The sequence below is a fragment of the Zonotrichia albicollis genome, chromosome 23, assembly GCF_047830755.1.
Source record: "Zonotrichia albicollis isolate bZonAlb1 chromosome 23, bZonAlb1.hap1, whole genome shotgun sequence".
NCBI lineage: Eukaryota > Metazoa > Chordata > Aves > Passeriformes > Passerellidae > Zonotrichia > Zonotrichia albicollis.
The window spans coordinates 1,736,161-1,750,227 of record NC_133841.1 but is presented as its reverse complement, the minus strand read 5'-3'; the positions used below and the strand labels follow the sequence as shown (position 1 = coordinate 1,750,227).

Below are 14,067 nucleotides of genomic sequence, written 5' to 3'. Positions count from 1 at the left end.
GGCTCACAGCCTCTGGCGCATTGCTTGATTGCTTCATTCCAAAGAAGTTAGCCAAAATGCACTGCAAAATTGGAGAGACAAGCCTTGCCCAGAGCGCTGACCTGTGGCAGCCCCTGAGCTCTGGAGCCAGGCCTGACGCTGTGTGGTCTTGGCATCAGGCAGGAGTTGAATTCTCGCTGGCGTGCATGGTTGTAGCTCTGTCAGAGCTTGTTTACAGCAGTCGGTGAGCTGGGCTTGTGTGATCAATGTGTTGCTGTCCCCTTCTCTAAAACAGAGGTGATGCTCATGGTGATGCTAGGGGGAGTAATTAATTAGCCCCTAATGTAAGCTGCAGAGGCAGGTGTGTTTGCTAGTCTGGGTTGTGCCATCTAAAGCCTGTGTTCCCTTCTCCAGAATTTTCTCTCCCTTTGGATAACATAAATCCAAGGGAGGCCCATAAGGCAGCATATGAGAGGTGCAGCAAGCAGTAGCAATCACAGCTCTCTCCCTCAGTAACAGGCACAAGCCACTTTATTCCCCTGGAATCTCTGAAAACAACTCCATCCAAATCCAGAGTGCTTTCAGTTCTCATTTCTGTTCCTTTGTCAAGCAGGCAGTTTTCAGCAGCCCTGGAGGACCTGAACGAGGCCATCAAGCTGTGTCCAAACAACCGTGAGATCCAGCGGCTGCTGATGCGGGTGGAGGAGGAGTGCAGGCAGGTGCAGCAGCAGCAGCAGCAGCAACAGCAGCAGCAGCAACAACAACAACAGCAGCAGCAGCAGCAGCAGCAGCAGCCATCACCTCCACTCCCAGTGGAGCCAGAACCCGAAGCCCAGCATGAAGAGCTGTATTCTGTGCAAGATATCTTTGAGGAGGAATACCTCGAGCAGGATGTAGAAAATATTTCCATTGGCTTACAGACAGAGTCCAGGCCAAACCAAGGGCTGCCCATCATCCAGAGCCCACCCCAATCTCCAGCTCACAGGGACTCAGCCTATATTTCTGGCTCACCTCTTGGCTCCCATCAGGTCTTTGATTTCAGGTCCAACAGCTCTGTGGGTTCACCGACCAGGCAGGGATACCAGTCCACATCTCCTGCTCTGTCTCCAACACACCAAAACTCACATTACAGACCCAGTCCTCCGCACACATCCCCAGCTCACCAGGGCTCCACTTACCGCTTCAGCCCCCCTCCCGTGGGAAGCCAGGCCAAGGAGTATCAGAGCCCGCCGCCGTCTCCGCTGCGCCGCGGCCCCCAGTACCGCGCCAGTCCCCCCGCAGACAGCATGAGCGTGTACCGCTCCCAGTCCGGCTCCCCGGTGCGCTACCAGCAGGAGCCCAGCGCCGTCTCCCAGCTGCCCGGCAGGCCCAAGTCTCCCCTGTCCAAGATGACACAGAGATCCTTCCAGATGCCCCAGCTCCCCGTGGCCGTGCCGCAGCCGGGGCTGAGGCTGCAGCCAGCCAAGGCGCAGATCGTGAGGAGCAACCAGCCCAGCTCTGCCGTCCATTCCAGTACTGTCATCCCAACTGGTGCCTACAGCCAGGTTGCCCACTCGATGGCCAGCAAGTACCAGTCATCATCAGGGGACATGGGGGTCAGCCAGAGCCGCCTGGTGTACCAGGGCTCCATCGGGGGCATCGTGGGTGACAGCAGGCCCGTGCAGCACGTGCAGGCGAGTCTCAGCGCCGGAGCCATCTGTCAGCATGGAGGGCTGGCCAAAGAAGACCTTCCACAGAGACCATCCTCGGCCTACAGAGGGGGGATGAGATACAGCCAGACGCCTCAGATTGGGCGGAGCCAGTCCGCCTCCTACTATCCGGTGTGCCACTCAAAGCTTGACCTGGAGCGTTCTTCCCTCCCCGCCAACCAGCTAGGCTCTCCAGATGTGTCTCACCTCATAAGAAGGCCCATCTCAGTCAATCCCAGCGAAATCAAGCCTCACCCACCGACTCCAAGGCCTCTTCTCCACTCTCAGAGCGTTGGCCTCCGCTTCTCCCCTTCCAGCAATAGCATCTCCTCCACCTCCAACCTGACTCCCAACTTTCGCCCCTCTGCCTCGATTCAGCAAATGGAGATCCCCCTGAAGCCAGCCTATGACAGATCGTGCGATGAGCTGTCCCCGGTGTCGCCCACGCAGGGGGGCTACCCCAGCGAGCCAGCCCGCTCCCGGACCACGCCGTTCATGGGAATCATCGATAAAACTGCTCGGACTCAGCAGTACCCCCATCTCCATCAGCAGAACCGGACCTGGGCTGTGTCTTCAGTGGACACTGTCATTAGTCCTACGTCTCCTGGCAATCTGCCCCAGCCGGAATCCTTTAGCCCACCCTCTTCAATCAGCAACATTGCCTTTTATAACAAAACCAACAATGCACAGAATGGCCATTTGCTAGAGGAAGACTATTACAGCCCCCATGGGATGCTGGCCAATGGGTCCCGGGGAGACCTCCTGGAGAGAGTCACCCAAGCCTCCTCATACCCCGACGTCAAGGTGGCAAGGACGCTGCCCGTGGCGCAGGCCTACCAGGATAACCTGTACAGGCAGCTCTCCAGGGACTCCAGGCAAGGGCAGACGTCCCCAATCAAACCAAAGAGACCATTTGTGGAGTCTAATGTGTAAAAGACACTTGTTGGAGTGAGACCCTCATGTTTTCAGCACACACTTCCAAGCTTGATTTCCATGCATACTATTATAATTATTATTATTACTATTATTATTTTTATTTCTCTTTGATAGCTACATGATCAAGTTTCTCCGGTACTTTATGTGGTGGTCAGACAGCCATGCACGTGCTCCAGCCCTTTTGTTCCCCAGCTGACTGTGAAGCCAACATCAGCCGAGCCAGTATCATTTGCCCAATTCCAGCAAAGTTCCAACCAGGATATCTTAGTCCATGGTGTGGGGTGGTCCAGAGATATCCCTACGCAGCAGGAGGTAACCAGCTCTTTTTCAAGAGACAATTGCCTTGGATTTTTAAATTGGTTTCTTTTGTCTCAATGATCTCTTACTCAACTCTGATGGGAATTCCTAGGGAATTCCACAGGAGCCTTTCCCAAGGCTGCATCCCCAGGTCCCCGTGCCAGCCAGGTTGTTTGGCTCTTTGCCCCAAGGAGGGGATTGCCCTCAGTGATGTGATTTAACACCAGTAGCTATGCACAGCACCCACAATACCCATTCTGATTCTGCTGGCTTACAGTGCTTTCCTTCCTTATTTAACTTGGTCAGAAGGGGTGGGGATCACACAGCACTTTGCTGCTTTCCAAGTACCTACCAGGTGCCCTCACACTGATTTCTTTGCTCTGGGGCATTTTACAAGCATTGAGGGTGTAAGGTTGGCCCTTTGTTATATGTTTTAATCAGCCAAGGGAGTTGGCCATGAACTGGGACTGCACTAACGTCTTCACACTGTTGGCAGACTTCACCTCACCCACAGCATTTGCACGGGGCAAGTCAGTGTTGGGGACTTCATCTGGGAGGGGGTTTATTACTTGTGAGGAAGAGCAAAAATCTGACTTAGGAAATGGTATTCAAAGAGGAAAATTGCAATTCTTGATTTTTCTTTACTTTTTTTTTTTTTTATGATGAGGTTGTAGAACATGGCATGATGGGCCCAAAAGAGGAAGGGTCCTTCTGCAGTCCCAGGCCTGCAGCATCCCTTCCCTCTGGCTCGGTCCTGCCAGGGAGCAGGGGCTGTAGCAAGGGCTGTGCTCCTCTAAGATTCTCTGTTCCCAAAATCCTGGAAAGGGACACCGTGTTCCATATCTGTACATGGTAGAAACCATGTGTTGCTTTTTGAGAAGCTGTAGTTCAGAGAGACCTATTTATAATTTATTTATGTTATCTATTTCAGGACATTTTCCAGTTCAGGTTGGGTTTTTTTCTGTTATTTTCAGTTTTGTAATCAAATGCAAGTCACATCAAGACAGCACGAAAAGCAGGGGCCGGTTCCAAAATCCTTTTTATAGGATTTTCAAAAAATTTTTTTCAATTAGTTGCTGAAAATTTCTTTTGGGGTGGGGGGAAGAACTTCCTTTACCGATTCCTTTGTTCCTGGTGGGTTTGTAATCTGCCTTTTGTCTTCTGAGGGTGAAGGGTGGGATGATGGGAGGGAGAGTGATAACGCTGTAGCTTGTTTTAAAGCAAACTAGTGCCTGTTGCCCAATGCCAAACCTCACTCATATCAACTCTGGGGAGCGATTCAGTGCTGAGCAGGGGAGTGATACCTCCAAAGGGCTACTGAGAATCGATTGCAAGACTTCTTGAACCAAATCACGGGCTCCAGCCTCCGCTGGTGTGAGTGAGCATATCCCAGCAACACATCACTGCAGCTGCACCCTTTCACACCAGCTCAGGACAGGGTCTGGAACTCTTTAAGCAAAGCCTGGCTTTGATGGGGCTTTTTTCTTTTCCCTGTGTGTGGCTCAGCACATCTCATTGCTATTTCATTGCCTGACTTGCTCAGAGCAAGCTGGGACATGCACACCTTGGGCCAGGGGAGGCTTGTGTCTCATAGACACATGGAGAGCATTTGGAAAAGGGGGTTCCTCTTTGAGTTTTGGCAGTTTTGGGACACCCCAGGGGCCATTTGGTCTTTGTCAAAGCGAGTATTTGGATTGAGGTTGGTGTTTTCTTCCTTGAGGTGCAACCCAATGCTGACTCTGCTTTATCCCAGGGCTCTGTAAAATGGGGGCTGGCTGGGACCCCTTCACTGTGGGAACACCCAGGTCTGTGCATGGTTTCTCTCCTTGCAAATGGGGTGTGATGGTTTTCTTTCTTCCTTTCATTTCTGAAATAACATGCTCTGTATTGTAAGGAATAACTGATTTCTCCTCCACATCCCACATGCCCATAGCTGGGAGACGTGTCCTGGGTCTGGAGCAGCATCAGTCACTTTGCTTAGTGCCTCTCATCCTCCAGCTTTCTGCCTGAGTGAGTGGCTTCCTATCTTTGGCTGCTTCTTTGAAAGGAAAAAGCAGCGCAGTCCAGCCCTGTGCCTGTTGCCTGGCCGTGGGTGCTCCTCTCCCCTGCCACGCCAGCAGGGTGGCCCAGGGGCAGTGACAGAGCTGCCCACGCTCTGCTTTCGCCACTCACTGCCCTGTGCTCCCAGTCCTGTCCTTCAGAACATCCCCCCGCAGCACTCCTGTGTGCAACTGCCCAGCTTCTGAAGATGTTGTAAGAGAAAACAGCTCACGCTTTTAACACAACCACAAAGCTGAAGAAGGCTTGAAACACTGCAGCATGCAGGTTTTTTCACAATTCCACGTGTTACATTTTCCACGGGATTCTTGCACTAATGGTTTTCCATCTGTTCTCTCTGTAAATGGGTGCACTTTACTGTTTGGATTTGTTACTATGATAAATACTGGATATTTAAGCGTGAGTAGTGTCTTCATTAGAGAAATAGCAAAACAGCTCATGTCTCTTAGTGTATTTTTCAAAAAAAAGAAGAAGAGAAAAGAAACAAAGCAATGAATCATAACATTTATAGCACAAGAACTGATTCCTGTATATAAGCATCAACAGATTGAGTAATTTTTGAATACAAAATTATTTGCAGTGGTTTTAAAGCACTTCCCTGGCAATTCTCTTAGGGACAGTTGAGGCAGGATGGCTGCTGTGGCCACCAGGTGGGTAAGAAGCACATTTCTTCCTGGAAAAGCTGTTCTTGCTCAGTCCCCTACGTCTTCAAAGTCATGATTTGGTCTTTGCATTAGGAGAAGCAGAGGTCATTCTGTGTTGTGCTGGCGTGGCCCCAGTGTGCTTGGGGGAGCACAAGGTCAGATCTCACTCTGAGGGCCCTTCATCCTCTACTCTTCGATCTGGGTCTGACAAGATCAGGCCACACTGTGGGATCTCACTCAGTTTCAGACATTGAGCTGTCCTGTATGTCTGTGCTATGTATTTAATTACTTTTTGAGTAATTAAGATGCAGGTCAATGCTGCCAGCTGGTGCCTTCATGCCCTCCTGACTGCGGTGGTACCACTGGCAAGCCCCACCTTCGAGCAAGCAGGATTTTGGGTCCACCAAGAAAAGCAGGTTCTTGATGACATTGAAACTCCAGTTTTCATTCTTGGGGTACATGCAGAAGGCAGTGCCAGAAGTGATGCTGAAGCTGACCCCTTTCTTTAGCCAACCTTCCCACCAGGTGTCTCTCATCCTCACCTGTGGCTGCTCTGAGACCCAGGTGTGCTGCCACAGAGCTGGAATCTTCTCTCCCAGCATCAGGTGTGGGTGTCTGCCCCATCCATCAGTGAGGATTCATTGGCTCTTGCTTTTCTCCCACGTTAGGAGGATGCTGTGGTCCCAGGGGAGTGGACACCCACGTGGTGGGGGGCTCTGCAGGGCCCCCCAGCCAGCTGGGAGTGGCATCAGAGGGCTTTGGACACAGTCTTGAGTGGGCATCAAAGTGTTGAGGAAAAGGAAGGTTTTACAAAGAGAGATCCTTTCAAGATCCGTCTCCAAAGGAGGTACAGCCTGAGCTGCCTTCTCTGGTCACTGGGTGGGAGGACTGTGATGGTTCCAACAATCTGAAATGTGTGTCTGTCCATCTGTCTGTCTGCTGTGGCACCAGTGCCCAGCTCAGTCTGTCTGAGCACTGAATTTTTGGTTATTTTTCTTTAACCTGGCTGTGAGGAAAACCGCGTGGCTGGTGTGAACGTGTGAGCGTGCGTAAGCCAAACCCCGGAGTCGTGCTGGGATTAGGTCTGGAACCAGGCTGGGTGGTAAACTGGGAGCGGTTCAGTCTCCTTTGCAAGGGTTGCTGTATATTCAGGGTTACCCAGGAGAAGTCTAGCTAAAACCGAAGTGCCAGCTCTGCCTTATCTAGAGAACCAAGCAAGCCAGCGTGCCTGCTCGTGCTCCGCCTTGCTCGCCCGCGGGGGTCCCCAGTGCGCTGCCGCGAGCTCCTTGGTGGTTGTGCTTTGCTGTACTCTTGGCAATTCAAGGGAACTACTGGTTTATCAGCCTTTACCCAAGGGCTTAGGGAAAGAGCTGCTGTACCTGCTGGGACCTCTGCAAATCAAAGCCTTCACCCCATGCCGGCTGCGCTTCGCAGGCTGGTGGAGGGTGTGTTGGACACAAAGCACAATGGTTGAAAGTGAATCTGCGTTTTTTTCAGCTTTATGTGAATAATTGCTGGATTTTCATTCAATCAAACTCTTTTTTCTAATATAAACCACTAAGGGCTCAATTCTTTAGCAAGATGCATTCGTGTCCAACTCTTGACTCTACAGCTGGATCTCACCAAACTGGTACAGACCGACCCAAGAGGTCACAGCGAGCGCGGCCGTCACGGGGAAAGCCAACAGACACCCAACCCACCAGCTGTGTCCTTCCTCCTGCTCCTTTTCTAGCTGTCACGGTACTGGGGAGTCAGCAGCCAGGTCCCACCTGATGGGATCACATCCTGTGGCTGTGAAAACAGAGGGCTGCTTTGCTAAAAGACTTTGTCCCTTTGGGTGATGCTGTCCAGGGACGGCGCTGGGGAGGCACGTCAGGGTGGGAATGGGCAGGTGGGAAAGCCTGGTGCCCATAGAGCTGGGTCCCCACAGGTCTGCCTCGCTGTGCACTGCTCAGCCAGCCACTGAGAGCAGCACTGTGTGCTACATAAAGTCCATTGTGTTGCTCCACTGATAAGCCAGAGACTCGTGTGGACTCTGCCAGTACTGCCGGGCTCATCCCTGTCCAGCCTTTTCTTTGCCATAGTGTTGCATTCAGCGTTCCATCTCCTTTCTGTCTTCACACCCTGGAGGATCTGAGTTGGGTACAAACACGTCCACTACACCTGCCTTGTGCTTTGTACAACTGCCTGGTTGCCATCCTCTGAGACACTTGCTGGGAAGATCTTTAAGACACTTAAATTTTCCTTTAGCTTTTCTATAATTCAGATGTAAAGGACTTTCTCTCTGTACAGTATATTATCCAATGCATGTTCTGTTCTCTCTGATATATTGAACACCACACAGTTGTGATATTGTGCAGTGGGAAGAGCAGCCCCTGCCAACAGCAGAGGCCTTCGCCTCTCATCTCTAAGGAAAGAAGAAAACATATTTTTTCCTTTGCTGTATTTGCTTGAGCAGAGTTTTCTTGTCTGTACATGTGAGCTGTGAGATAGATGTGAAAAGTTCAAAAGAATGCATTCCCCCCCCCAATGTATACAGATTGTAATCTGTACAATGAAAACTGTATGTATGAAAAAATGTACCTATTTATAAATGGTTAACACTTGGAAATGGTGTCTGGGCTGCTGTTTTTCCCACACTGGGGTCAGTGAAGGAGTGTTCTGATGCTTCTTGGTGTGGGAATGATGGTTGGGTTGGGTCTCACGGTCACTGCATGGGGGTGGGGACAGAGACCTGGGAACCACCAGGAGTGGGAGGTGACAGAGGCAGCACTAGTGCTGCCACCAAAAAAGGCATATAACAATAGAGTGGATAATAATTATAACACCCAGTGCATGGCCAGACCCTGGACATGGGCCCCTGGGGTCCCTCACACAGCTACTGCTGACAATCCCACCCCTAATGCCCACCCACCCTCCCAGCCCCTCAGGCAGCTCCTCTCCCACCTGCCCTCGGCGTGTGGGAGCTCGAGGATACCCCAAAACTGTGATCTAGGGGGCAGAGTCAGGAGGACAGGGTTAGCTGCAAACATTTATTAGGTCAGGAGCATCCACTGAGCAAACACATCATGCGTGGGGAGAAAACACTTCAGACACGAGGCTGCTGAGCCTGCACAGGCACAGGGTCACTCGGAACCCCCAGGGAGCCCTTTAGGGGAGCGTCCCCTCATGCTGAGGGAGAGGGGCTGCCAGTGAGTGGGACATCCCAGTGGTGGCAAACATCCCCTGTGCCCACCAGCACTGGGAACAGCCTAAAGGCTTTGGCCTACAGTGCAGAAATCTCTGCTCCCACTCCATCCCCAGAGGAGGGAAGAGGAAGAGCCCGGAGACCCCTCTCCTGTGGCCCTGCCAGCCCCTGCCCTGCCCACAGCACTGCCATTCCCACAGGGCTGGCATGGGTTCGGGGTCGCCAGGGCCTGGACAGGGCAGAGCTCAGGATGATAAAGGCCAAGCCAAGCTGAGTCCAGCGGGCAGCATTGCACCAAGCACGTCCTTCCCCAGCTGTCCTCATCACCCTGGGCTGGGCAGAGATGCCAAGCACCAGGGACAGGGTGCACAGGAGCATTTCAGACATCACAAGGAGCCCATGCTGGAGACCAGGAGCTGCAGATGTCACTGGCTGCCACCACCAGGGCTCTCTCCCTCTGTCAGGGTCTTGAAGTCCATGGACAGGGCCAGCTCCTCTGCCAGTGGTGGGCGCTTCCACTCCTCCCGTGTCAGCACGTAGCCCACCACCAGCCCAAAGGCCACCAGCAGCACCCCCAGGGTGTTGGCCAGGATGCCCTCAGGCACAAAGTGGCTGTAGGAGTCACTGCAGGCATAGAGAGGGATGCCCAAGCCTTAAGGGATGGGTGAACTATCCCTGTCCTAGCTGGGACCCCCTCCTCATCCTCATCCCCATCCTCATCCTTCGACACACACCATGGGAAAGGTCACGCACCTGATGTTGAAGAGGAGCATCTCAGTAATGCCCAGCAAGCAGGAGGTGATGGAGAGGATGAAGAGGGTGATGCCAAAGAAGATGTGCTGGGGCTTGTACCACCCTCTCAGCGAGAAGGAGGCACCGGGGAACAGAAAGAAACCACAGCCCAGGAACCACTGTGGGGACATGGGGATGTCACAGGTGCTGCAGAGCCCCTTCCCTGCCGGGGGGCCAGGGGCTTCCCAGCCCTTACCTGCAGGAGGTAGAGCACGAAGGTGGCCATCCCACACCAGGAGTGCAGGCTGTACATGTCAGGGATGCCCTTAGCCCGGTGGGACTCAAACACAGCGATGATGCCTGAGGAGAAGAGTCCATCACCAGCAGGGCTGATCCTGCCCAATGCACCCAGCCCAGCACCAGCAGGGCTGATCCTGCCCAATGCACCCAGCCCAGCACCACCAGCAGGGCTGATCCTGCCCAGTCCACCCCTTTCAGCCCAGCCCATCACCAGCAGGGCTGATCCTGCCCAATCAACCACTCCCATCCCAACCCAGCACCACCAGCAGGGCTGATCCTGCCCAGTCCACCCTTCCATCCCAGCCCATCACCAGCAGGGCTGATCCTGCCCAGTCCAGCCCTCCCAGCCCAGCACTCACCCACCAGGGCGATGACCAGGGCCAGGCCATGGAGCAACGCGTGCAGGGCCTTGGTGGAGCGCTTGGCCTCGTGCCTGAACACCCGGTACACCAGGAGAGCTGCACAGAGAGGGCACCTGAGCATCCACAGGGCTCACCCAGCCCTGCCCAGGGATGCTGCTGCACCCTCCCCGTGTCTTTTGTCACCGCTTTGTCCCCTTCATTCCCTGCCTGGCCACAGCTGCAGGCTTTGGAGGCTGCAGCTGGGACAGGGCACGCGTCCCCCCGTTCTGCTCACCGTCTCCTTGGAGGAACACCATGCCCAGCACCATGCACAGGGGGTGGGCGTTGAACTGCAGGGGGCTGTGCCAGGCCACGCCGCCCCGGTAGCGGCCCAGCCAGGCACCGGTGGTGCCCAGGAGGGTCAGGCCCAGCAGCTGCGACACGGCCACGTACGCCGAGAGCCCGCTGGGGCTGGGGGGCGGCGGGGCCCCATCCATGGCAGCCTGCGGGGACAGAGAGGAGGGGGCAGCGGCCCCAGGCAGGTGCCGGCTGGCCGAACCTGGGCTGAGGTCCGGCTCCGAGCAGCGTCCGCCACTTCTGCTCCACCCTCACCTGCCACGGAACCGGAGCTTCCTGGTCCCGCTGCGTCACCCGCACCTGGAGGTGGCTGCCAGCCGCCACGGCACACCCATCCCCGCGCTCCTGCCCCTCCTGCCTGCTCCTGGACTCCTCTCCAGTCCTCCTGTCCGTGCCTGCCTGCTCGTGTCCTTCTTCCCAACCCTCCTGCCCCTGCCTGTGTCCTGCGTGCCTCGTTCCTCCTGCCCCAGCCCTCCTGCAACCACCGCCCCTCCATCCTTGTCCTTCTGTGCCGTCCCTGCCTCCATCCTTTTAATCCCCATCCCTCCATCCTCATCCCTCCCTCCATGCCCATCCCACGTCCCACCTTCACCCACTCCCAGACCCCACAACAACCCCCAAACCCTGAGGGGAAGGAAATGCAGGGGTAAGAAAAGGACCCCTTCCATGGTAAAAGCAATGGCCCCTGGGGACATGGGACTGAGAGAACATCTGTGCTGGTGTGGGGACACACACAGGGTGTCACCCAACCACAGCTACACCAGAGACCCTTCCCACGGCCCCCACAACTCACCTGCTCTGTGCTTTGTGCTGGGCTATCCCTCAATGGATCAGAGCCACCTCCACCACTGTCACAGCCACTTCTCCTCTTCCCTGGCCCCTAGAGCCAGCAGGTCCAACGTCCGCCCTCTGTCCTGGCCCCTCTGCACTGCCTCTGGGGAGGAGCCCCCTGCCAGCTGTGGCAGACAGACCCACGATGCTGCCAGGACTGGGGGAGCGTGGAGAGGGGGAATGCATTAAGACCACGCACACACTTTATTCCCAGCCACCTTTATTGGATCAGCCAGATAAATGGGTTAAGGGAATTGGTTTATCCCATTAAGTTGCACTGCAAAGGCCGCCTGTGTCCAGCCTCACTGCCTGGGGCCATGGGGTGCTCTGTGGGAAGGGCAGGGGGACCAGGCTGGGGGGGACAGTGAGAGGCACCGGCTCCCCCCATATCACAACAGCCTCCCCCAAACTCTCATCACACCGAGGGGCTGCTGGCACATCTGGGGGCTGCAGACCCATGTAGCCCTGTCCTGCCCTCCCACCAGATGCAAACATCTGTCCCTGCTGCAGTCACACAGGGCAAACACAGTCCCCAACAGCACTGAGGATGGAGAGACAGACCATGAACACCCCCAGCCACAGGGCCTGGCAGCAGGACACAGGGCATGCCTGTGGGAATGGGATACTCTGAGTTGCCCATTAACCACCACTGAGTGCTGGGAGAACTGGAGGTGACTGGACCCCTTCCAGGACCTGCCTGCTCCCCTCCCATCCTCTGTCTCCCTGCACCCCCAAGCACATCCACAGTTCCCCCTTCCCAGGGCAAATCCAGCGCTCCTCACATTTGGCAGGGAGTTTTCTCTGATTAATCTGGTTAACCCACATGCTCTGGGGGGAGGATGCATGTTCAGCCCGGGCCCCCCTCACGGTGGCCTCTCCAAAATGCCAGGGACTGTCTCTGCTCTCCATGGGGGCTAGACGCTCATGCAGGGGAGGGGATTCTCCTCTCAGTTCATAGCTGAGGAGGGTCTGAGTGACATTTGGAGGGGCTGAAGGCAGATCCCCACACGGGCTGAAGGCAGATCCCCACACTGCTCCCCCACGTTCCCCAGCCTACCTGTGGGTGCCGGCTGGTGCTGCCTGTGCCAGGCCCAGCGGTGACAGTGTCTGAGCAGGGACAGGGCCACGGCGTTGGCACGGCAACGCAGCGATGACAAAGCGAGGGGGAGCTGCACCCCAGCGTGGCTGCAGGGGGAGGCTGTGAGGAGCAGAGGCATGGGGGCTGCAAAAGTGACAACAGGGGGATCACCACCGAGCATTCAGGGGACAGTCCCCAAGGAGGTGGCTCACTAACAGTGTGTGTGACACCCCCACACCCTCACATTGTTCCAGGCACCCACTGAGCCCCCACTTCCACCCTGTGACACCCCAAGCAGGCTGGGAGCACCAGGCCCTACCGGCCCAGCACAAGGCCAAGGACTGTACCCTGCACAGGGCCTTTGGCACCATTTAAATTGTGGTTTTGGGCCTTGCTGGCTCATCCCTGCAGCCACCAGCAGCCCTGGAGTGACATCTTGGGAACCAGAGCCCCTTGGCTGAGCTGGTGGGTCTGGGAATGGCAGAAGGGAATGGCAGAGGGAAATGGCAGAGGGAAATGGCAGAGGGGAATGGCAGAGGGAAATGGCAGAGGGGAATGCAGAGGGGAATGCAGAGGGGAATGGCAGAGGGAAATGGCAGAGGGGAATGCAGAGGGGAATGCAGAGGGGAATGGCAGAGGGGAATGGCAGAGGGAAATGGCAGAGGGGAATGCAGAGGGGAATGGCAGAGGGGAATGGCAGAGGGAAACGGCAGAGGGGAATGGCAGAGGGAAATGGTAGAGGGAAATGCAGAGGGGAATGGCAGAGGGGAATGGCACAGGGGAATGGCAGAGGGGAATGGCACAGGGGAATGGCACAGGGGAATGGCACAGGGGAATGGCACAGGGGAATGGCAGACATCACCCCCCGGCCTCCGTCTGCCCCACCGCCAGCCCTCCCAGCACACCGGGCACATCCTGCACTGCCTGCCGAGAATCCCTGAGGGAGAAAGAGCCTGGAGACCCGACATGAGGAGAAATAAGGGAACTGGGGGGAGAGGAGGGGTGTCCCCATCTCAGCTTTTCCTGGCCGAGTACGGGCAGGGCCCCCGGGGGTGCAGCACTGGGGCGAGCGGCACCTGCGGACCAGCCCATCGCTGTGTCTGTGTGTCCGTGTCCCTGTGTCTGTCCCTGCCTGTCCCTGTGTGTGACACCACTAGATGTCACCAGGAGCCCGCGACGCGCAGCGCCCTGGGGAGGGAAGGAGGGAGCGCCCAGAGGATCTGGAGCATCCTCGGGCCTGGATCACCCGTAGGGCACAGACAGCAGGAACGGAGCGGGTAGGAACGGCAGCAGCCCTTAAGGCTGCACCCCCAGAGGGACCCCCAGAGCCAGAGCACCCCGGGGAACCAGCACACCCTCACTCATGGTGGGGTTTGCAGCACCCTCTGCCCCCGACCACCCACGGGAGCTTGGAGCATCCTGGCCCTCAGAGTGGCTGGTGGCACCTGGGGCTGCCGTGGTGCAGAGGATCAGGTGTAACAGCCTCTGTTGGGGTGCAGGGCTCCTCCTCCAGCCCTTCTCTTGGGCACTGGAGTCTGCTGTCACCCACACAGAAACCCTGAGTAAAGGCATCCCACCAGCACCTCCGTTCCCTTTTCTCTGCCCAGCAGAGTCTTGTGCAGTGGGACACAAACCCCAG

The 14,067-nt window shown here is 55.9% G+C and overlaps 2 protein-coding genes across 14 annotated transcripts in view; one reads left to right on the top strand and one right to left on the bottom strand.

Annotated features, from left to right (window-relative positions):
- Nucleotides 1–8,213, top strand: part of TANC2 (tetratricopeptide repeat, ankyrin repeat and coiled-coil containing 2) — a 151,229-nt gene extending 143,016 nt beyond the window's left edge. For all 11 annotated transcript variants that reach the window (XM_074557737.1, XM_074557742.1, XM_074557740.1 and 8 more), the window contains one exon: nt 593–8,213. In XM_074557737.1, the coding sequence (XP_074413838.1) occupies nt 593–2,600 (2,008 nt within the window). In that variant the 3' untranslated portion in view covers nt 2,601–8,213. The remainder of the gene's footprint in view (nt 1–592) is intronic.
- A 400-nt stretch (nt 8,214–8,613) lies between these two features.
- CYB561 (cytochrome b561) lies at nt 8,614–12,546 on the bottom strand. 3 transcript variants are annotated; one of them, XM_074557746.1, is made up of 7 exons: nt 12,408–12,546; nt 11,313–11,507; nt 10,458–10,711; nt 10,181–10,279; nt 9,778–9,881; nt 9,543–9,700; nt 8,614–9,413 (listed from the first exon to the last, which is right to left on the bottom strand). In XM_074557746.1, exons 3-7 carry the CDS (start codon nt 10,657–10,659, stop codon nt 9,215–9,217), a joined length of 762 nt encoding a protein of 253 aa, XP_074413847.1. In that variant the 5' UTR covers nt 10,660–10,711; nt 11,313–11,507; nt 12,408–12,546; the 3' UTR covers nt 8,614–9,214. The 3 variants fall into 3 exon arrangements, with proteins under 3 accessions (XP_074413847.1, XP_074413846.1, XP_074413848.1); XM_074557745.1 differs by having other exon boundaries at nt 10,458–10,665; XM_074557747.1 differs by having other exon boundaries at nt 10,458–10,665; nt 11,313–11,399; nt 12,408–12,453.
- Between the last annotated feature and the right edge of the window lie 1,521 nt (nt 12,547–14,067).

Coding starts and splice junctions, on each gene's coding strand:
- CYB561 (XM_074557746.1), bottom strand. CDS start 10,659: ATGGATGGGGCCCCGCCGCCCCCCAGCCCCAGCGGGCTCTCGGCGTAC. Junction 9,882..10,180: donor CCTGGTCATCGCCCTGGTGG/GTGAGTGCTGGG, acceptor TCTTCTCCTCAG/GCATCATCGCTGTGTTTGAG. Junction 9,701..9,777: donor TCGTGCTCTACCTCCTGCAG/GTAAGGGCTGGG, acceptor ATGTCCCCACAG/TGGTTCCTGGGCTGTGGTTT.